Genomic DNA, 24,925 nt, shown 5'->3' with positions numbered 1-24,925 from the left:
GGGATAAGTATGTTTTTCATCCCTGTACTAACATGCTAAATTGGAAATCGTCCCTCTGTCAAAGTTTATATAAAAATGATCCTTTTACTTTTATAATGAGTGAAAAGTATCCTCCAGTATAAACAGCGTTAAATATTTACTGACTTGGCAAACGGCGTAGATGACATGTCAATTTTTTATTTCAACAACTGTTACTGCAATTAAAATATTTAAAATCTAATTGCTTAATCTTTTCTTTTTAATTTACCGTTGGGAGAGATTCTAGGGTTGTGGTTTCCTTGAAGGGTCGCACCAGGAACGCTCGCACCATTGATCGATCTGCACCAGGAAAGGCTCGCACCAGCTTCAGGCCGTAGAGCAACGTGAAAAATCATCTGCGAAAGTCGATCTAAACTTGGAGTGTGGTTTCGTTGAAGAACGGGTAAGTGATTTCGATTTGGAGTTCGTGTAGGGTTCGTAAACAATGAATAGGGTAAAGTTTTTTTAATTTTGTTAAAGACAGGTTGTTGGTGATGAAATCCCATGGCGAGAGCTCTGCATACATTCGCAGAAATTCTGGAACGAAGAGTGTTGGTGCCTCAAGTTCGTTCTCGGGTCTAAGAGGCAAATTATGTGGTTGTGGGGAAAAAGTAGTGCTTCTGCAAGCAAACACGACGAAGAACAAAGGAAGATTTTTTTGGAGATGTAGGAACTGGAGAGTAAGTTCTTTTAATTCTGTTTTTGTTAGAGAAATAATTTATGATTGGTTTTGTTGATGTGTTTTTGTTTTAAGTGTAGAGTGATGATAACTGTAAGTACTTTGAATGGGTTCATGATGGTGAAGAAAGTGTGATGGAAGAAAAACCAGTAATAGAGGAAGAAGATGATGAATTAGTTGCTGTTAACGACAAATATGTGATACAACTGATTAGGAAAAATACCAAGTTGAAGTTGAAATTAGAGGCAGAGATGACAGCAGGGAAGATACAATTTTATATTTTCGTTGTGGCTTGGATTTTGACATTAATGTTTGGTGTAATTATGTGTTTAAAGAGCAATTGTTCAGTTAACTAACAAAGTTTGTGTTTTAATAGCGTGCTGTCATTGTATTTCATAATGTATCAGACCCTTGCATCAATGGTTAAGTTCTGTTTTTTGTGAATCAGTTTCACCTTCTTCACTTTAACGCTGGAAAACTGAGTTGATTTAGTACCTATTACATTACCACATTATGATCTGCTGAATTCAATTAATCGAACAATACGCATGTAAATTAAACCACAATGTATTCTTTAATGTGAAACATGTATTGGATCTAAAGCACCGAAAAAAAATTTGATTTCACCGCTCGAAGACATAAAATGCTGTTCAATTCTGATTTCACCGCTAAAAGACATAAAATGTTGGAACAAGTCATAGCTTTTGAACATTAAAATATGGTAAAGTAATAAAAGCTGTTGAAAGTGGTGGCATACAGTATTGTATCAAAAGTTGTACCACAATATTTAAAAGCAAAAAATATTACAAAAGTTGGGCCAAAATATTTAAAAGCGGTGGACCACAATTCCAGAACACTTCACCCAATAATAGTGTGGACCACTCCATATTACAAAAGTGTGGTCCACTTCACATTACAATACAAAGTCTTTACACATTCACATGCTCTAGGCAGTGGGGTTGTTGGAGTGTTGAGAACCTAAAGTAGGTGCCATTCCTCTCGTCCCTGCTCCTGGAGTGTTGCTGGTGGAGCTATTGTTGCTGGTTTCCATGGGCGGAGCAATTCTTGTACCTGCAGGTCCCTTTCTCTTTGAAGATTGCTTCCTGATCCTGGTTTTCACCTGTTTTTCAAGAAGACCAAATATGCATCAATTTCAACAATTAATAACAGCTAAATGAAGGTCAGATCTGATATAAACTGGTATTACCCCTATGGTTTTTTTTGGTTGACTTTTGCATCCTCTTATGTTGTGCCCAAATTGATCACATCTTGTGCACTTCATCTTCAAATTTCTTCTGTTGATTTTTGAGTGACTGACAGTTTCATCTGCTTCCCTTCTTCTTAATTTCCTTGGCCTTCCAGCAGGTGTCTTGTATGATGGAGGTAAAATTGGTTGTGAATTGGTTTTTGGCCACATAGGTTGACCATTAATTGGGGAAATTTGTTCTCCATAACAACGTTGGTATGCTGCCTTTTTGTAAAATCTGTGAACATAGTTTTCTGGCTCTTCTAGTCTATAATTTATAGCAGTAACAACATGTCTACAAGGGATACCAACTAACTCCCAAAACCAGCATGTACATGAAAGTTGTTTTAAGTCAACTACAAACTTCTCCATGGTAAAACCTTGTGTGACCTCAAACTTATCACCACCAGCCCAAACAACCATCCAATTTCCACTCCTCTCAATTTCCCTATTCAATCTATTTCTTGGTTTAGGCATGACATCACCTTGATATTTTGATACTTTTTCTCTTAAATTTGCAAATCTACTCATCAAATAAGTTCTAATCCACTCCATCATGGTTGAAATGGGTTTGTCTCTAGCTAATAAAATGGTGCTGTTAAATGATTCAGATAGATTATTCATGACTACATCACATTTAGGATAAGAGCTAAATGCATGTTTGCACCAACATTTGGTGGGAATCTTTACTAACCAGTTATGAGCTTCTTGATTAATCTTTTTCAGTTCCTCCATTTTAGCCTCCCATGCTTGGTAATAGGTAGCTTTAGCAGCTGCCATCATCAAATCCCGAATTAAAACCCCACCTCCGAACTTTTTTTTGTAGTTGTTGTACAAATGACGAAGACAAAATCTATGCTCAACACCTTCCAATATCTCGTCAAAAACAAGCAACAGTCCCTACCAGTTATTTTAATCATATTATTTGCAATAAATACATAAAGCATATACTAAACGAAGAAGAGAATAAACATAAAAAGTTTTACCTTTTGCTGATCGGAGATGAAAACCCATCTATTTGTCTGCATATCACCAATGTCATCCAATAAGAGCGTCAGAAACCACCTCCAAGTTTCTTTACATTCGTTTTCAACCACAGCAAAAGCAAGGGGAAAATATTGATCATTAGGATCTCGGCCTACAGCAACCAACAATTGCCCACCATATTTAGTCTTGAGATGACACCCATCAACAACAATAAAAGGCCTACAACCACCTAAGAAACCCTTCTTGCAACCATCAAGGCACATGTAAAAACTTTCAAATCTTGGCTGGAAATTAGGAATAGGCTCACTGAATTTAATCTTACAAGTTGTTCCACTCCCAACTCTCCTCAATTCTGCCATGTAATCAAATAACAATGAATATTGTTTAGCAGCATCCCCCTCTAGTACATCCAATGCTCTGTGCTTAGCTTGCAAAGCCGTCCATGGACTAATTCCAATGTTGTGTGTAGGGATGGCAACGGGGCGGGGCGGGGACGGGTTTCACTATCCCATACCCATCCCCGCATAAAAAATTCATCCCCATCCCCATACCCAAACCCAACGGGTATCAAATTTTTTTCCCATCCCCATCCCCACCGGGTAACGGGTATAATCTCGTACCCATACCCGTACCCGTGTTCTAACTACTTCAATATTAATTTTTATAAAAGAAAAAAAAATTACGGTAAAGAAAACATAATATTATGAAATATTCAATATTAGGAGGATTTTCTTCGATGCCAAATACCTTAAAATAAATTATAATTGTTTACATTTTATATTAGAATACCAAATAAAATTTCATGTGAACCAAAACATTTGTTAAATTTGCAAACTACAACATTGATGAACTTAGTTGATAAAATTAAAAAATATTTCAAAAAAATATAAAAGGAAAACAAATATTTAAATTAAAATATATTTTAAATGTTTGTTTACTTCAATTTTTTAAATTCTAATGAATATCTTTTTTATACACTAATAAAAGTTATAATATATCACTTGATCAAAATGACACAAAGAATAAATAATAAACATAATAATAAAAGGAAAACAAATATTCAAATTAAAATATATTTTAAATGTTTGTTTACTTCAATTTTTTAAATTATAATGAATCTCTTTTTTATACACTAATAAAAGTTATAATACATCACTTGATCAAAATGACACAAAGAACAAATAATAAACATAATAATAAAATTTTGACATAGATTTTGTATCTTTTGAACTTCAATATATGTTGGATAGTGACAAAAAAATATTCATAGCAATTACATTAAATTTTTATATTGTAGTAAATAAAAGTTATTTATACAATTAAAGTGGAAAAAATTACAGTATGATTAATAGTGAGTTATAAAATAACAAATAATTAGATAGAATATATCGAAATATTATTCTACATGATGAAAATAAACAATAAATAAAAATATTAAAAGACTAACAAATGTGTGTTTTAGAAATAATTTGAGAGACTATCGAAAGAAATCGCACAAAGGAAATCAAATGTATAATTAAGATATGATAAAATGAAAAATACCTTACAGAACTAATTATTAAATTATGTTTGAAGTGGTTAAAATTAAATAGAAATATCATTAGTGACCAAAAAATTTGTCATTAAATTACATATAAATTAGTAATTAAATTGGTCACTAAATCAAGTACAGATTCGATCATTGAATCGGTCACTAATTTAGTCATTGATTCAGACAATAAATCAACTACTACCACCAATGACGAAAAATAGTGACTGATATGGGTTACTGACTAAATCAGTCACCATTTCATGTTTTTCTTGTAGTGAATTATCATATACTATTCCTAAATATCATTATATATATATATATATATATATATATATATATATATATATAAAATTTTAACCACTTCAAACAGAATTTAAAGTGAAAAAATTACATTATGATTAATAATGAGTTATAAAATAAAAAATAATTAGATAGAATATATCGAAATATTATTCTACATGATTAAAATAAAAAAAATAAATAAAAATATTAAAAAACTAACAAATGTGTGTTTTAGAAATAATTTGAGAGACTATCGAAAAAAATCACACAAAGGAAATCAAATGTATAACTAAGGTATGATAAGACGAAAAATATCTTAGAGAATTAAGAAAACTTTTCAAATATTAACATATAATTAATGGTTGAAAAATAACGAAAATTATTTTAATGAAACAAAAGAGTTCTTCAAATTAAACAAAAATTAATAATAATAATAAGTAAAGAATTTTTTTTATATTATCTTAAATTGAGAGTATAAACATTCTCATGTGAAAGAAAAATTTATAATAAATAAAAATATTAAAAAATAATATAAATATTCAAATGTGAGGCATAATTTTTTTTTAATTAACATACATCATTTTAACATAATTACATAAAGGTTATGATAAGATAAAAAATATATTGGAGATGAGAATGAGTTTCATGACAAATGAAATAATTAGAAGAAATAAAAAATAGAAAAAAAATATATATATATATAGGGGTTACTTGATTAATTGTGAATATTTTAATAATGTAAACGAGAATGGAGATATGGCGGGGACGGGTATTATGGCGGGTATATGTACATCCCCATACCCATCCCCATACCCAACTGAAAAAGTCGGGGATTCCCCATACCCATACCCATACCCAGTCAATGCGGGGATTCCCCGTCAAAACGGGGACGGGTTCGGGCAATACCCACAAGGACGGGTTTATTTGCCATCTCTAGCTGTGTGATTTCTTAATGTCATCCGTAATTTCATTTGCTGACATATTGCCAACATTTCTAAACTTATCCATAACAACTTTTGATACCCACTCTATATTGGCATTTTTGTTGTTAAAAACTCTTGCACATTGATGTACATCAACTAATGTTTTAACTCTAAAGCTATGACATGAGCCAACTTTGCTTACCAAAATTAAAAACCCACATCTTTTTTTGCAGACAGCTCTGACTCTTACTTTGTCCATTTTCACAAATTCAACCTGCCTCCCATTCAAAACTGCATGTTCTCTAATTGCTTGTTTGGCCTCTTTCAATGAACAAAATTCCATTCCAAGCTTAAACTTGAAGCTCTTACACATATCATCACTTTTGAACTTTGAGAAATTGTCATTCCCTTCAACATCACTGCCTAAATCTTCGCTGCTATATTCTTCATCTATTTCATGGTCTTCAAAATTTTTATTTGCCTCAAAACCGCCAGGTCCAATGTCTTCGGCCCCTGTTTTAGAACATAGGTTAAATCCTTCAGCAAATTGTCTCCATCTATTAAGAACGTCCTGAATGTTTCTTCGTGGTCCATCATCCATCCCAAAACCATCTTCTCTATCTTCACATAATTCTGCATCACTGCCGTCCAAAACCACATCTTGAACTGACCCTTCTTCATCAATATCAGCTCCCTCACCAACCTTTCCATTATGGTCTTCACCCTCACCAACCTTTCCATTATGGTCTTCACCCTCACCAACCTCTCCATTATGCTCATGACCCTCACCAACTTCTCCATTATGCTCATGACCCTCACCAACTTCTCCATTATGTTGTTGACCCTGACCTTCATTACCAACTCCAACCTCTCCATCAAATTCAGCACCAACATCCTTATTAGTACCCTCACATTCAGCCTCACTACTTGGACAACCTTCAATTAACTTCACAATCTCAACATTTTGTGTTTCAGTAATTATATGCTCCACATAAATATCTACTTCATCTCTACTTTGCTCTGCATAAGTGGATAACTCCATGGCATCCTTGTCCAACACAAGAAGTTTCAAATCTCTATTTATGCTTCCCTTACTGGGCTTCCACCACAACTTGAATTCACCAACATATTTAAATTCCTTGACTATATTCACAGCTTCAAAATATGACCACATATCAGGATCAACATTATGTATCCTATGTTTCTCCCCCACCCACGTAAACCAACTGCTTTTTCGCCCTCACAAATTTCCCCATGTGGTGAACTGTTAAATTGAACCTACTTTCCCCCATTTCATTCAATTTCTAACACTGATTCAAAAAGATAACCCCAAATTACAATGTGTTTCAAAACTATGAAATCATATGCGGACGAAAATCAAAATCAAAAATAAAAAATCAAAATCAAAAACTAATAAACCATACCTTCACTGTCGCGGACGAAAACCCTAGGATTCACTCTCGCACTTCTCGCACTGTTGCAGTACACGAAAACCCTATTGGGTTCTTGATCAAAATTCGTAGACTGCGCACCTGATAAGCCTCTCTCAGTGGCACACTACCGTCACAGCACTCACAAACCACTCAATGGCACACCATCGTCACACAATCAGACCTTCGCATTCGTTTTCCACTCACGACACCCTTCGCGTTTTTTTCCCACTCACCAAGGTTTACCTAAAATGTTTAGAACTTTAAAACGTAATATGTTAAAGTATTTAGTTTACCTAAAAACTTAATAACTTTAAAACATATTATTTAAAAGTATTTACTTTAAAACGGTTAATTAAATAAATCAATTAGATTTTAAATATTTTAATTGCAGTAACAGCTGTTGAAATAAAAAATTGACATGTCATCTACGCCGTTTGCCAAGTCAGTAAATATTTAACGCTGTTTATACTGGAGGATACTTTTCACTCATTATAAAAGTAAAAGGATCATTTTTATATAAACTTTGACAGAGGGACGATTTCCAATTTAGCATGTTAGTACAGGGATGAAAAACATACTTATCCCTATAATTTATATACTAAATATTTATTTATTATCACTAAAGTTATGTACACATTATTATATTGTTCAATGCTCGTTACAGTACCATATTAGGATAATGTTAATATAGAATACTTTTAGTCGAATATTCAAATGATTTTATTTCATCACCTTGTCATATAAAGAAGGTATAAAAAATGTGTTTTCAGTTTTTTTTTTGGTAAAATTAGTTGTATTTTTTTAGATGGAATAAATAACTTTCATTTTAAAAATATGTAAAATTAAGTTTGTTTGTCTAAATTTTATATTTAATGATAACTTTTTAGTGTTATAAAGTTAAAAGACACACTAAACTAAATGTATTTAACCTTCAATACAATATTAGGGATGTTAAAAAAATTTGTATTTGTGAATAAATCTCTCAATGAGTAGAAAATTAATATTGTAAATGGATATCTACGGGTAATAGGCACGGGTATTACCCGCATGTTAACAGGACAAGTACGGGTATTATCATATTCGTACTCGTGAATACACGTACCCGCTATATCTAATATAAATAAAATAAAATAAAACATGATTAAAATATTAACACATAAATTTTGAATGAGTTATTTTTTATCGATTAATTTCAAAAAAAAATCATTTCTTTGTAAACTGTCATTCAACACTATTTAAATGAATTATTTACACTTTGTTTGAAATTTATGAATGTTATGCATTGTATTTTTATATGACTTCAAGGTTAAAATATGTCGTTAAATATTAATTTTTTCTTTTGTAAATACATGTGGATATCCGCGGAATTCAACATTCTTGTTACAACTAAAGTTTCCTTTTGCAATTCAACCAAACTTTTCTTTTGTAATTCACATTCAATGGATCTCACATGCATACTATTGCTTTAATTTCTTTAATTAGTAGTGTATACTAACCACAGTTCCCTGTTAAATGTGCAACAACCCACTTGTATCAATGACACTTAAATCAAAACGACCATTCAATTTTTCCTTTTTAGTTACTTATCTTTTTTTCTAAACATTCAAAACTGGTCTTGACTCACCCGAATTAAAAACCACCTATGCATGATAAATACTATGTTCTTATTAAAAATAAGACTTGAAATTTAGTTTTATGACCTTTTAATATTAATGTTATTTATTTTATATCGGTTTCTCATAAAAGATTTGATAGTTTTTTCAGTGGTATATGACTCTCTTATTGAGAATAATCATAAATATCTTTTCATAAGTGAGTGTTTAAAAAGTCTCACGACAATTTCAAATAAAATAAAGAGATATAAATTAGTGTAAAATATATCTTATTTTGTAGGATGGAATTAGTTTTAAAATTTATTTATTTTTACTTGAAATGTAATAAAATATGTAAATATTTCTATAAATAATTTTAATATTCTTTGCAATATTTTATATTAGGATGATTAATATCTTTAATTAATTAATCTCATTATTTTGTATATTTTATAATCTTTTATATATAATTTAAAATATAATCGAAGGAAAAGGAAGAGGAAGAGAAATAGAGAATACGAAGGATGAGGAGAATGAGTTCAAGGTGACAATGGTAGACACGAAGACGATGGTCCTACGAGGAGGAAAGGAGAAGGAGAGAAGAAGACGAAAAAAACAAATGATAAGGGAAGAAGAAAAGAAGATGGAAGAAAAAGACCCAAACGTTAATTGTATTGATGCCCTATTGGTAATTACAAATGGATTTGTAATTGTAACGATGTCACGAGTTTGCAGCGATGCCATTGTAGAGGTTTCGTGAGTTTGCAGAGAGAGAGAATGGAGTCGCGAGGAAGACGAATAACAATGATTCGCAAATTTTGAATTCCAACAAACTTTAAAGTCTCGGTTCAATTTTTTACCAAGACAAAAAGGGATTTTTGGCCTAATTCACTTGCCACCAGAGGCCAAATATCAAGCATCCAGTGACATTTCTAAAATATCATCTATCTCTTTTACTTCGAATATAAAGATGTTTGGCATTGATTGTGGAATAACCGAAGTGAAAAACCCCATTCTGCTTCAGGTATTTAGATAACTGAAGCAAAAAAAGTTGTAAAATTTGCAACAACGCTACTGTGTCGTTATATACTTCGGTTTCGTGAAATCCAAAGCATATAACACGACATAAAATGTCAAAATTGCACGAGTCGTATTATAACATGTCCGAGTTATGAAAATTAAAAATCAAGAATAGAGAATATTTAATTACTATCTATATTAATGTATATTTGTGATCCTTAACAATTAGATTCTAATTTTTATTATTAAATATTAATGAAAATACATGGGCTATGAACATGCATTTCTTTTTTTAATAGTAATAAAATTATTATTATTATTATGGAATTGAATATAAATAATTTTCTAATTTTATAGTAAATAACTTTTATTTATTTTATAAATAATTTTTAATTAAAAAAATACTAAGATTAAAAAGACAGGTCAAATAAAAAAATAATCAAAATTTAAATAAACGATCATTTAAATAGTAAAGTTAGTAAAATAGTTATTTTAATTTTAAAAAAAATATTTAAATTATAAAATTAGAAAATAAATGTGAACACCAAAAACAATTTCTTTTATATATATAGGTATAAATATCTACCTTAAGAATTTAATAAAAAATTTATTTTAAGATTAAAATTTTATGATAATTAAGTAGTTAAATCTTATTTCTAATAATAAAATTTGTTAAGTGATTCGATCTAAATCATGATATATAAAATACTTTCCAAACAGATTTTATATTTAAAAAAGAAATCATGTTTTTTTTATGCATAGCAAAAATTAAACGCAAAAATTGAATTATTAGCAAAGAGCAAAGATATTAATGTTTCTACCAACAATAGTCATGCTATTTAGAGATAGACGTATAAGATAATTTAAATATACATTCTTTTTTGGGATAAGTATGTTTTTCATCCCTGTACTAACATGCTAAATTGGAAATCGTCCCTCTGTCAAAGTTTATATAAAAATGATCCTTTTACTTTTATAATGAGTGAAAAGTATCCTCCAGTATAAACAGCGTTAAATATTTACTGACTTGGCAAACGGCGTAGATGACATGTCAATTTTTTATTTCAACAGCTGTTACTGCAATTAAAATATTTAAAATCTAATTGATTTATTTAATTAACCGTTTTAAAGTAAATACTTTTAAATAATATGTTTTAAAGTTATTAAGTTTTTAGGTAAACTAAATACTTTAACATATTACGTTTTAAAGTTCTAAACATTTTAGGTAAACCTTGGTGAGTGGGAAAAAAACGCGAAGGGTGTCGTGAGTGGAAAACGAATGCGAAGGTCTGATTGTGTGACGATGGTGTGCCATTGAGTGGTTTGTGAGTGCTGTGACGGTAGTGTGCCACTGAGAGAGGCTTATCAGGTGCGCAGTCTACGAATTTTGATCAAGAACCCAATAGGGTTTTCGTGTACTGCAACAGTGCGAGAAGTGCGAGAGTGAATCCTAGGGTTTTCGTCCGCGACAGTGAAGGTATGGTTTATTAGTTTTTGATTTTGATTTTTTATTTTTGATTTTGATTTTCGTCCGCATATGATTTCATAGTTTTGAAACACATTGTAATTTGGGGTTATCTTTTTGAATCAGTGTTAGAAATTGAATGAAATGGGGGAAAGTAGGTTCAATTTAACAGTTCACCACATGGGGAAATTTGTGAGGGCGAAAAAGCAGTTGGTTTACGTGGGTGGGGGAGAAACATAGGATACATAATGTTGATCCTGATATGTGGTCATATTTTGAAGCTGTGAATATAGTCAAGGAATTTAAATATGTTGGTGAATTCAAGTTGTGGTGGAAGCCCAGTAAGGGAAGCATAAATAGAGATTTGAAACTTCTTGTGTTGGACAAGGATGCCATGGAGTTATCCACTTATGCAGAGCAAAGTAGAGATGAAGTAGATATTTATGTGGAGCATATAATTACTGAAACACAAAATGTTGAGATTGTGAAGTTAATTGAAGGTTGTCCAAGTAGTGAGGCTGAATGTGAGGGTACTAATAAGGATGTTGGTGCTGAATTTGATGGAGAGGTTGGAGTTGGTAATGAAGGTCAGGGTCAACAACATAATGGAGAAGTTGGTGAGGGTCATGAGCATAATGGAGAAGTTGGTGAGGGTCATGAGCATAATGGAGAGGTTGGTGAGGGTGAAGACCATAATGGAAAGGTTGGTGAGGGTGAAGACCATAATGGAAAGGTTGGTGAGGGAGCTGATATTGATGAAGAAGGGTCAGTTCAAGATGTGGTTTTGGACGGCAGTGATGCAGAATTATGTGAAGATAGAGAAGATGGTTTTGGGATGGATGATGGACCACGAAGAAACATTCAGGACGTTCTTAATAGATGGAGACAATTTGCTGAAGGATTTAACCTAAGTTCTGAAACAGGGGCCGAAGACATTGGACCTGACGGTTTTGAGGCAAATAAAAATTTTGAAGACCATGAAATAGATGAAGAATATAGCAGCGAAGATTTAGGCAGTGATGTTGAAGGGAATGACAATTTCTCAAAGTTCAAAAGTGATGATATGTGTAAGAGCTTCAAGTTTAAGCTTGGAATGGAATTTTGTTCATTGAAAGAGGCCAAACAAGCAATTAGAGAACATGCAGTTTTGAATGGGAGGCAGGTTGAATTTGTGAAAATGGACAAAGTAAGAGTCAGAGCTGTCTGCAAAAAAAGATGTGGGTTTTTAATTTTGGTAAGCAAAGTTGGCTCATGTCATAGCTTTAAAGTTAAAACATTAGTTGATGTACATCAATGTGCAAGAGTTTTTAACAACAAAAATGCCAATATAGAGTGGGTATCAAAAGTTGTTATGGATAAGTTTAGAAATGTTGGCAATATGTCAGCAAATGAAATTACGGATGACATTAAGAAATCACACAACATTAGAATTAGTCCATGGACGGCTTTGCAAGCTAAGCACAGAGCATTGGATGTACTAGAGGGGGATGCTGCTAAACAATATTCATTGTTATTTGATTACATGGCAGAATTGAAGAGAGTTGGGAGTGGAACAACTTGTAAGATTAAATTCAGTGAGCCTATTCCTAATTTCCAGCCAAGATTTGAAAGTTTTTACATGTGCCTTGATGGTTGCAAGAAGGGTTTCTTAGGTGGTTGTAGGCCTTTTATTGTTGTTGATGGGTGTCATCTCAAGACTAAATATGGTGGGCAATTGTTGGTTGCTGTAGGCCGAGATCCTAATGATCAATATTTTCCCCTTGCTTTTGCTGTGGTTGAAAACGAATGTAAAGAAACTTGGAGGTGGTTTCTGACGCTCTTATTGGATGACATTGGTGATATGCAGACAAATAGATGGGTTTTCATCTCCGATCAGCAAAAGGTAAAACTTTTTATGTTTATTGTCTTCTTCGTTTAGTATATGCTTTATGTATTTATTGCAAATAATATGATTAAAATAACTGGCAGGGACTGTTGCTTGTTTTTGACGAGATATTGGAAGGTGTTGAGCATAGATTTTGTCTTCGTCATTTGTACAACAACTACAAAAAAAAGTTCGGAGGTGGGGTTTTAATTCGGGATTTGATGATGGCAGCTGCTAAAGCTACCTATTACCAAGCATGGGAGGCTAAAATGGAGGAACTGAAAAAGATTAATCAAGAAGCTCATAACTGGTTAGTAAAGATTCCCACCAAATGTTGGTGCAAACATGCATTTAGCTCTTATCCTAAGTGTGATGTAGTCATGAATAATCTATCTGAATCATTTAACAGCACCATTTTATTAGCTAGAGACAAACCCATTTTAACCATGATGGAGTGGATTAGAACTTATTTGATGAGTAGATTTGCAAATTTAAGAGAAAAAGTATCAAAATATCAAGGTGATGTCATGCCTAAACCAAGAAATAGATTGAATAGGGAAATTGAGAGGAGTGGAAATTGGATGGTTGTTTGGGCTGGTGGTGATAAGTTTGAGGTCACACAAGGTTTTACCATGGAGAAGTTTGTAGTTGACTTAAAACAACTTTCATGTACATGCTGGTTTTGGGAGTTAGTTGGTATCCCTTGTAGACATGCTGTTACTGTTATAAATTATAGACTAGAAGAGCCAGAAAACTATGTTCACAGATTTTACAAAAAGGCAGCATACCAACGTTGTTATGGAGAACAAATTTCCCCAATTAATGGTCAACCTATGTGGCCAAAAACCAATTCACAACCAATTTTACCTCCATCATACAAGACACCTGCTGGAAGGCCAAGGAAATTAAGAAGAAGGGAAGCAGATGAAACTGTCAGTCACTCAAAAATCAACAGAAGAAATTTGAAGATGAAGTGCACAAGATGTGATCAATTTGGGCACAACATAAGAGGATGCAAAAGTCAACCAAAAAAAACCATAGGGGTAATACCAGTTTATATCAGATCTGACCTTCATTTAGCTGTTATTAATTGTTGAAATTGATGCATATTTGGTCTTCTTGAAAAACAGGTGAAAACCAGGATCAGGAAGCAATCTTCAAAGAGAAAGGGACCTGCAGGTACAAGAATTGCTCCGCCCATGGAAACCAACAACAATAGCTCCACCAGCAACACTCCAGGAGCAGGGACGAGAGGAATGGCACCTACTTTAGGTTCTCAACACTCCAACAACCCCACTGCCTAGAGCATGTGAATGTGTAAAGACTTTGTATTGTAATGTGAAGTGGACCACACTTTTGTAATATGGAGTGGTCCACACTATTATTGGGTGAAGTGTTCTGGAATTGTGGTCCACCGCTTTTAAATATTTTGGCCCAACTTTTGTAATATTTTTTGCTTTTAAATATTGTGGTACAACTTTTGATACAATACTGTATGCCACCACTTTCAACAGCTTTTATTACTTTACCATATTTTAATGTTCAAAAGCTATGACTTGTTCCAACATTTTATGTCTTTTAGCGGTGAAATCAGAATTGAACAGCATTTTATGTCTTCGAGCGGTGAAATCAAATTTTTTTTCGGTGCTTTAGATCCAATACATGTTTCACATTAAAGAATACATTGTGGTTTAATTTACATGCGTATTGTTCGATTAATTGAATTCAGCAGATCATAATGTGGTAATGTAATAGGTACTAAATCAACTCAGTTTTCCAGCGTTAAAGTGAAGAAGGTAAAACTGATTCACAAAAAACAGAACTTAACCATTGATGCAAGGGTCTGATACATTATGAAATACAATGACAACACGCTATTAAAACACAAACTCTGTTAGTTAACTGAACAATTGCTCTTTAAACACATAATTACACCAAACATTAATGTCAAAATCCAAGCCACAACGAAAATATAAAATTGTATCTTCCCTGCTGTCATCTCTGCCTCTAATTTCAACTTCAACTTGGTATTTTTCCTAATCAGTTGTATCACATATTTGTCGTTAACAGCAACTAATTCATCATCTTCTTCCTCTATTTCTGGTTTTTCTTCCATCACACTTTCTTCACCATCATGAACCCATTCAAAGTACTTACAGTTATCATCACTCTACACTTAAAACAAAAACACATCAACAAAACCAATCATAAATTATTTCTCTAACAAAAACAGAATTAAAAGAACTTACTCTCCAGTTCCTACATCTCCAAAAAAATCTTCCTTTGTTCTTCGTCGTGTTTGCTTGCAGAAGCACTACTTTTTCCCCACAACCACATAATTTGCCTCTTAGACCCGAGAACGAACTTGAGGCACCAACACTCTTCGTTCCAGAATTTCTGCGAATGTATGCAGAGCTCTCGCCATGGGATTTCATCACCAACAACCTGTCTTTAACAAAATTAAAAAAACTTTACCCTATTCATTGTTTACGAACCCTACACGAACTCCAAATCGAAATCACTTACCCGTTCTTCAACGAAACCACACTCCAAGTTTAGATCGACTTTCACAGATGATTTTTCACGTTGCTCTACGGCCTGAAGCTGGTGCGAGCCTTTCCTGGTGCAGATCGATCAATGGTGCGAGCGTTCCTGGTGCGACCCTTCAAGGAAACCACAACCCTAGAATCTCTCCCAACGGTAAATTAAAAAGAAAAGATTAAGCAATTAGATTTTAAATATTTTAATTGCAGTAACAGCTGTTGAAATAAAAAATTGGCATGTCATCTACGCCGTTTGCCAAGTCAGTAAATATTTAACGCTGTTTATACTGGAGGATACTTTTCACTCATTATAAAAGTAAAAGGATCATTTTTATATAAACTTTGACAGAGGGACGATTTTCAATTTAGCATGTTAGTACTGGAATGAGAAACATACTTATCCCTTCTTTTTTCTATTTTTTGAAGTATTTCATAAAAATAAAATCGTGACAGAATATATATTTTAAAGTCAATAATACTTTGGATGGATAGTAATTGATCACGATTCTATCATCAAACTTGAAATTGGATCAATCAACTATAGATCCATTGTCAAGTATACCAATAGCATGTTGGTTACATTCATCTCAACTAGCAAAGAAATGACAAAGGAGTAGGCATTCATGATAAATCATAGATGAATTGGGAATTTTTTTTTTTTTAACTTTCTGATAAATTTCAATAGAATTTGTCTTGTGTCAGCAGACATAAGCTCCTTTGTTTCGAGAAATCTTTTTTTTCTTTCAAAAATCTATTTACTTTACATGATTTGTTTTTTGAAATTAGGAACTATTTAAATATAATTTAAGCAAATATAACCCGTTTAACAAAATTTATCCCAAGAGTTCTTTACAAATTAAAGTTGAAGTTTTCATCAACAAATTGCCTTCAATCAAGAAATCCTATTTTCTCAATGTTAAATTCGTAACAAGTACCATTTCCCTGCACACAAGGCTTGAGAGTGTTTGCTAACATGATTTTAAACCTTGGCATCTACTTCCTCCGAAAACAAGTTATTTCTCAATGTCATCTTTCCGACAAAGATCCTCTATGGTGTTCTTCAAAATTTGAACGTCTCTCTCTAATGAAAGCAATTTTGGCCCACTATAGTACACAAAAAGATCCAATAGGATTTATAATTTCAGGCCAACATGTATGAAGAACCCACGACCACATTCCGCAGAATTTGGATGCCAAAATATTTTCCACATGACATGTTTATGTTACCAGACCTTAGTTTTTGACAACTGATTTGGAAGCATTTGAAGCTTTTCGTCACAAGGACGTGTTAGGTTGGCAGGACTTGGTGATAAAATGTCCCAATGTCAATTTTTGTTTATAATTTTATGTTACTAATTCTTTTTCCTATATCTATATTAATCGTTGTTGAGTAAACTTTAGAAAACGAATTAAAGATAATTTTCATTTATATATTCGAACTTAAGATTAAAGAAAATACGTTAAATATCAGTGGATTAAGGACTTCTTCATATTGTATATAATATATTTGATACATAAATTTTATCTATTAAACATATAATCATTAACTTGATGTTACCTTTATCGAAAATACACTACCAATAAAATTTGAGTCTAAATTATATAATTATATAAGAGAATGATACTATTTTCAATTCATAATTTTAAGACAATAAATGTGTGAGTTTTGATCCTCATATATTATTAAGGTTTCTTAATTTTATATTTGATATAAAATTTAAACTTATATTTAAATTTTAAAATATGATCTTTCAAATATAAAAGATGTTCCATTTTGTTTTCTCATAAGATTAAGATAAAGATAAAGATAAAGAGAAAATAATATAAGAGAGACGTGATATTATTTTCCTTGTAAATGCCACCATAATCATTTCTTACATTTTAGATTTTAATAATTTAATTTAACTCTAATGTCACTTGATATCTACAAAATAACTTTTAAAAATAGTTATGCTCTTGACTAAACCTAATATTATATTAGCATCTTACCCTATAACTTTAACTAAATAAATAATAATCCTAACATATTTAAATATTATATATATGACTGAAAAATAACAACACTCGGAACATTTCTTAAATAAATTTTGATAGTTTTAGAAATGAGTCTCTATTACACTGCAAAAGAATTGAGAAATCCAAGGAATCAAACAAAAGGCATAAAATCCATGATTGATATTGTGGAGATGCTTTTATTACAGAGAAGGTGGGAGACAGCAGGACAAGTTCATCTGTGTGTGTGGCAGTGTATGGTTTAAAGTCTACACCTTTTTTTTCTCATACTGTGATACACCACTTGCAGTAACACTCACACTACATAAGGGATAAATTAACCTCAATTTCTAAGCAATCTTTTGTCTCATAAACTTTATCATTATTCCATCTCCTTTAATCATTCCACTACTCTCCTGTTTTTGTTGCTTCTCTTTGCAAATATATTCTTTAATATATTTTTTACACCTTTTCTCTTTTAATCAACTAACTGTGCAAATATTCTTAGGTTACATTCATAACTTTTGTTGGAATATTTAGTTTTAAGCTAAGGCCAATTAAACAAAGAATATAATTTGAATAGGGTAGTTAGTAATGGAGACCACATATTTAATTCTTTGATTCCACCCAATCTCAATTCTGATGAGCTGACCTAAGGTTACTGTAGTTTATATCTTTTATTATTATTATTATTATTATTATTATTATTATTATTATTATTATTATTATCGTAGCAAAATCACTGTTCTATTAAGAAATTAACTTTGTTCATTTTCCATTTTTTTCTGTAACCAGTGCCAATTGGTGATTTACTGAGTTTTTGAATGACTCATAATATTGTTAGATAGAAGAAAAAAAATCATTATTTTAACTTTTGTTGTCCATTAACCGCATTAACCAATAATGTAATTATGACGTTGTTGACTTACCAAAAAGTTATTTAGAAAGTTAACCAAGTTAAGTGAACATGGGTGTATAGTTGAACACACACCACCTAGTCTTCTTTTATTGGAGATTGAAGTGAAAAGCAAAAATCATCTTTATTTGGGACTAGGGATGAGACAGGTGAGGGTTGTGAATTTAAATATTCCAATTTTACTTGTAAATTTAAATTTTTATCATAGTCATAATTTTAATGCATATTAAATTTTGGAAAATTACATTTTGAATTCCAATTTTTTACTTTCATTCTTTATTTTTGATGTTTTGACATGATTAATGTGAATCATTCATTAACAAGACAATTAATAACCCACATTAAACTACATCAAAAATTAAAAGAAAGTCATAATATTATTATTTCATCTTATAAATGATATATATATATATATATATATATATATATATATATATATATATATATATTCTTACGATTTTAAATATTAATAAATAATTTTAATATAAAAAGTAAAAATTATAACAAATAAAATATAATATTATTAAGATTTAAAGTTAAAAAAATACAAAATAAAAAAAAAATTGTATAAATATAATAAAAAATAAAATAATAATTAGCTAAAGATTAAATAATTATAAAAAGAATATCAAATATTATAATAGCTAAAGAATTGTTAATACAATTTTTTAGATTACCTGAAAAAGTTTAGTAATTTATTAAAAGATAACAAATATGATGACGAGAATGAATAATGTATAGAGATGGATATATAGTGTCTATCAATATTAGAGTTTTCTGTTTCATGTCAAAATCATAAAGAATTCAAAATTTTCATAAAGAGAATTTCATTTACTATCCTATCTGAAATATTTGGATGCAGTTACTAGATGAACAACAATATTCATAATTAATTAATAGAATATTAAATATTTAAATTTAAAATGTGCTAAATAAAAATTAGAAAAATAATATTAAGGAAAAACAATTCATAAATTTTTTTCTCAAAATTTTAAATTAAAAATAGTGTCACAATTTATTATAGTTCAGTTATAATATAACTTTTCTTCAAAACAATTCAATAAAATATGTCCTTTAATTAATTAATTAGAAAGCTTAGAACAATGAGAATTCTAATGTCTAATATTTATAATTTATGATAACTCATTGTAAATGCTATTATACTATATAAAGAGTGCAATGAGACAATCACTTGTTTTTTTACATTCATCGATCAGTATAGTGTAATCAAACTACACGTACAATGATTCAATTATATATATATATATATATATATATATATATATATATATATATATATATATATAGAAAATAGAAAAAAAATTATTACTGTCGCCATGTCATTATTACTTGATAGGAGGGACAAAAAAATTTATAAAAAGAACGGGACTAAAATAGATAAAACTACAATTAAGGACTAAAATAAAATTATGAAGATAATTGAGGAAAAAAATCAAAAGCTTAATAATTTAATTTGATGGCAATTGAAAGTGAGTGGTCTAATCCTGATTTAACAGTCCTAATGTGTGTGTGACTTTTGTCTTAGCAAAAGCTTGACTAAATCCATGGAATCCCTATTGCTTCTGCGTTTGAAGTTGCCATTTGGTAACACAAAGTCCATCATCACTGCACATTCTTCATACCATCACATGAGGATCAGGACGACCATCTCTATTCATCAATAAATAAATAAATAAATAAATAAATATATATATATATATATATATATATATATATATATTTTCATGATGTACAAATACGATATGTGTATCGGATATAATGCGTATCCAATATGCCGATATGTTTATTTTAAAAATAATAAGATATAATATGTGATATATGTTTATTGAAAAATACAATAATTATTAAAAACATGATAAATATATTAAATATATGATTGTTATTACATGAATCTAAATTAAAATCATATGTATTAAATTTATTAACATAAACAATTATAATCTATTGTCATCATAAAAGTATTGTTGTCTTATTAATCAAATATTTCATTAGTAAGTATTAATAAATTATCCTAAAATATCATATACAAATACATATTTAACACAAATATGGAAGTCAGATTGAAGTATCAATGCATTGTATGTCCATGTCTCGCCAACCCTTCTGATTTAGTAGTTATCCATTTGTGAAGGGACAAATGAAAGGGGCAAAAAGGAGGAGCAACACATGTTATGCACAACATCTAGCCTGCAAAGACTTTTGGTGGTATATCAACAATGTGAAAAATCACGATCCTCATCATATATAAATCAATAATTAGTCTTAATGCTTTCTAAACAAGAACTCAACTTCAAAAATTATGATTATTACTAGAAAGGATTAATTAAAGATAATCGGTCAAATCTCTAAACAACTAGTCATCGTGATATTATATATATATATATATATATATATATATATATATATATATATATATATATTTCCAGCTGTTCAATAATGTTTGGTATAAGAAAATTAAATAAGTGACAAACTCAAATAGCTGCATTTGATGAGTCATTTGAGGACTTAATCAAGAAAATGTAAAAATAATGAAACATGAGACTAATATAAATAAAAGGACTGATATTATCTCTTATTAAAAGGATTGATATATGAAACTCACTTTTTTATTTTTATTTAATATAAAATTTAAACTCACATTTCAATTTTTAATGTTATTTAATATTTATAAAAATAACTAAAACAAACCGGTATGTCAATTGCAAGAGAGCCCCTCCCTGCACCATTATTGAGACAGCTGGGTAACCTTTCCTCCGCACCTTGTTTAAGGAGAGAAAAATTATTGAGCAGTAGAAAGTAAGAAAAATTATTACATAATAAGAAAACATATCGTAGATTCAAAACAAAAATCACATAATGCATCGTCAATTGTTTATTTAGAATTTAAGTTTATACTTAATTTAATCTCAACAAAAACCAGTTCAATAAACAAATATTCAAATATTGTCTCTTATTTATATTTTTTTCCTCACATAAACTCCAGATCTCTGAACGTATACTTTAATATGATATTTTTAACATTTTTTTATAAATTAAAAATCTTGAATGTGTATCACATAATGTATTAAATGGAAGCATGAACTGGTCCGAACTATTAAACAATTTCTGAGAAATTCAATGGCTACAGTTCCAAGCAGTTGGCTGGTCCATAATCTAAGTGTCCCTTGGTGGGGGCACCTAATCCCTGGTTTGGTTAAGGCAAGATGAAGATGATCCACATTATGTCATCAAATTAATTGTTGAAGATGATGGTCAAGCAGCTTGCAATTTCCATTGGAACACTGACAAAAAGTCTCTGCTTCTGTACCCCCCACCTCATTAAAGTGAACAAGAAAATATATCACAATTGTTAGTAATATAGTTTTATTCAAAGTCTTATGTTGTTCACCGAAGATAAAGTTTACGGTATATAAGTTATATAAGTTGGTACCAACTAGTTTTTATAAGAGTTAAAATTTATTTTTTTAACATGATATTAAAATTATAAAATTATAAGTTAAAACTTATTCTAACAAAATGAGATGTTTGTTAGAATTTATTGTTTCATCTGTTATTAAATTGTTATTAATCAGATTATCCATTAATATCATACCTCTACTTGAAAAAGTGTGTTAAAAATTTCATATCAACTAAAAATAAAATTGATTTACAATAAATATATATATATATATATATATATATATATATATATAATATAAGTGATGGAAACTTATTTTATAAATCAATTTTATAAAATTAAGCTAATATTAAAGTTTATTTCTTAATAATAAGTTCCTTTGTGAAGCAATCCCGGTGTATTTAGTTTAACCATGCAAGAAAACAAAATGGTTTGTTTAAATTTAGAGGCTTAAGAGTGTTATTAACCTTTTAGTCATGAATAGATTAAGTAGTAAGTTATAGGTTATAACTGTTGCCAAAACCAAATTTTCGATGTCTAAACACGGTTGTTCCCACTAATTGTGAAAAAAAAAAGCCACGTTTTGGGGGGTTGGATTGTGGACTCTGGAGATGAATACTTAGTTCTCAATTAATGGTTGAATTGAGAAGGTGCCCACTTAATTAATACCTTTCACTTCTCTCATCTTCATACCAAAATATACTGTATTGACTCATTCTTATATCTTCTATAAAGAATATCATTATGATTTTTTTTATCCTCATATACCCTCTATGAGTCTTATATTGAGCAAATACTTTGATAGTTCAGATTATTTTTAATAGGAATGGAAAACTACTAAATATTAAGTAGTGTTATTTTTTCGGTTCAATATATCATTTCATATTTATGTATTTTATCATTTAATTAAATTAATCTCATTATTTTTCATACTCACTCTAATTATACCAGTTCAGAGAGACTTTGAAGTGATACATCGAATATTATTCTTAAATATTACGTTTATATCTAATCATTTCAATCATTTTATTTTATGGCAATTATTTTAAACAGTTTTAATATTGTCTCTGCTTCCCAGCAGGGACATAATTATAATTTTGAAAAATTGAGCTGGCATCATTATATATATTTTTTATTTAAAAGAAATTGAGAGAGAGCATGTATAAAACAAAAACCACTCTCTTCAGCACATACATACATACATACCCAGTTGCCACACTTAATGCTTTGACCAACTCTCTATTCTTTTTAAATTTTTGGTGTAAAGTAAAACTCTCTTTATTATTATATTCCAGGTTTTAATGCTTTATCCATTCCTTCACTTTTCTTGTTACCCCATGTGCTAAAAGCAAATTCTCTTTTACTTAGCCTTCCTTTCTGTTCCTTCCATTTCTCAAATCAGACATTTTGGCTTCTACTTTAGTAGTTCGGCATACAATTAACAGCTAAAGCAATTCTCTCTCTGTCTCTGTCTTTCTTTCTTCTGCTGTCCCATTCTAAACAAATACTGACTCAGATGAAAAATTAAGAGTTTTTGAGCTGATCCTGAGGAAATTTAGGCCATGATCTTTTCCTTCTCATAAAGCGATAAAGATCAGATTTCAGGAAACAAGTTCAGATAATTTAGCTGCCATGAAGGAGTTTCCTTCTTGCTTTGGAGAAAATGGTGTTCAGGTTGTAGATTCCTCCTATTCAAGTACAACAAGGGGAGCTCAAAATGTTGTTACTTGTGTCTATCAGTGTAAGTTAGGAGGCCGTTCATTCTTGATTACTGTCTCCTGGACCAAATATTTGATGGGACAAGGCTTGAGTGTGGGAATCGATGAATTGGGTAATCATTGTCTCTGCAAGGTTGATATAAAGCCATGGTTGTTCTCAAAGAGAAAAGGGTCAAAGAATTTGGAGGTTGAGTCTAGCAAAATCGATATACTTTGGGATTTGAGCTGTGCTAAATTTGGTTCCGGGCCTGAACCGTTGGAGGGATTTTACTTGGTTGTTGTGTTCAACCAAGAGATGGTCTTACTCCTCGGGGATCTGAAAAAGGAGGCATGCAAGAAGATTGATGGTGACTATACTTGTGCTAACTCGGAAGCCGTTTTTATTGCAAAGAGAGAGCACATTTTTGGGAAGAAGTTTTACGGTGCAAAGGCTCAGTTTTGTGACAAGGGCCAAGTGCATGATGTGAGAATTGAGTGTGACACACTTGGGCTTAATGATCCATGCCTTGTGATCCGAATTGATAGCAAGACGGTGATGCAGGTGAAGCAACTCAAGTGGAAGTTCCGGGGAAATCACACTATTTTGGTGGATGGTGTAGCAGTGGAAGTGTTTTGGGATGTACATAATTGGCTCTTTGGAAATGCTCTGGGAAATGCGGTTTTTATGTTCCAAACTTGCATTTCAACTGAGAAGATGTTCGCAAACCAATCTGTTTCTGATCCTTCTGTTCTCACATGGGCTTACTCTCAGCAGTTCAGGGATTCCCAGTTGCAAGGTCTTGGATTCTCTCTCATTTTGTATGCTTGGAGAAATGAGTAATCAGTGTAGGAGTTAAGTTATGGAATCTTATTCTTGAGTACTAAACTGGTATTGCCAGCCACACAGTTTTCAGCAATCATGTGATCAAATTACATGAAACTCATAAACTCGTTTTTTTTTTCTGCCTTAGTACTTTATATTTTTTTCTTCTGTTTAATTCAATTGCACGTATATATACAACTAGTCATCCATATTCTGGAATAACCTTCTTGCGGTTTCTAAATCTCTGATTCTGTTTCTTGCTGAAATTAGTCATTAGATATATGGTTACTGAGAGATGAAAGGTGCGTAGAACAAAAGCTTTTTGGTGGTATCACTGTTGTCGAGGAATTTCTGCTTCTAAGGAAAATAACAAAGACGGTATTGAAGCTTTGATTGACTTTCACCTTGACGTTTAACTTAAACCCTAAGCTTCAAATGTTTTCCATTTTCAACGATCACCCAGATACAAAAACACGATTTTGACAGTTTTTATGGA

The 24,925-nt window shown here is 31.0% G+C and overlaps 2 protein-coding genes and 1 long non-coding RNA gene across 3 annotated transcripts; 2 read left to right on the top strand and 1 right to left on the bottom strand.

The window, feature by feature from the left end:
• The first annotated feature begins 320 nt into the window (after positions 1 to 320).
• On the top strand, positions 321 to 1,057 carry LOC146888968 (uncharacterized). Its single transcript, XR_014994069.1, has 3 exons — positions 321 to 421; positions 503 to 698; positions 778 to 1,057. It is a non-coding gene; the product is annotated as an uncharacterized LOC146888968 (long non-coding RNA).
• A 586-nt stretch (positions 1,058 to 1,643) lies between these two features.
• On the bottom strand, positions 1,644 to 3,289 carry LOC114190789 (uncharacterized). Its single transcript, XM_085666875.1, has 3 exons — positions 2,930 to 3,289; positions 2,016 to 2,843; positions 1,644 to 1,817 (listed from the first exon to the last, which is right to left on the bottom strand). The coding sequence occupies exons 1-3, from the start codon at positions 3,287 to 3,289 to the stop codon at positions 1,644 to 1,646; spliced, it is 1,362 nt and encodes a 453-aa protein (XP_085523001.1).
• Positions 3,290 to 23,207: 19,918 nt separating this feature from the next.
• On the top strand, positions 23,208 to 24,569 carry LOC114176184 (uncharacterized). The gene has a single exon (XM_028061140.2). The coding sequence runs from the start codon at positions 23,542 to 23,544 to the stop codon at positions 24,445 to 24,447; it is 906 nt and encodes a 301-aa protein (XP_027916941.2). The 5' UTR covers positions 23,208 to 23,541; the 3' UTR covers positions 24,448 to 24,569.
• Positions 24,570 to 24,925: the final 356 nt, after the last annotated feature.

Source organism: Vigna unguiculata, chromosome 1 (genome assembly GCF_037176805.1).
Source record: "Vigna unguiculata cultivar grain cowpea cultivar isolate G323 ecotype 2 chromosome 1, ASM3717680v1, whole genome shotgun sequence".
NCBI classification, from domain to species: Eukaryota; Viridiplantae; Streptophyta; class Magnoliopsida; order Fabales; family Fabaceae; genus Vigna; species Vigna unguiculata.
This window is presented reverse-complemented; position numbering and strand designations above follow the sequence as displayed.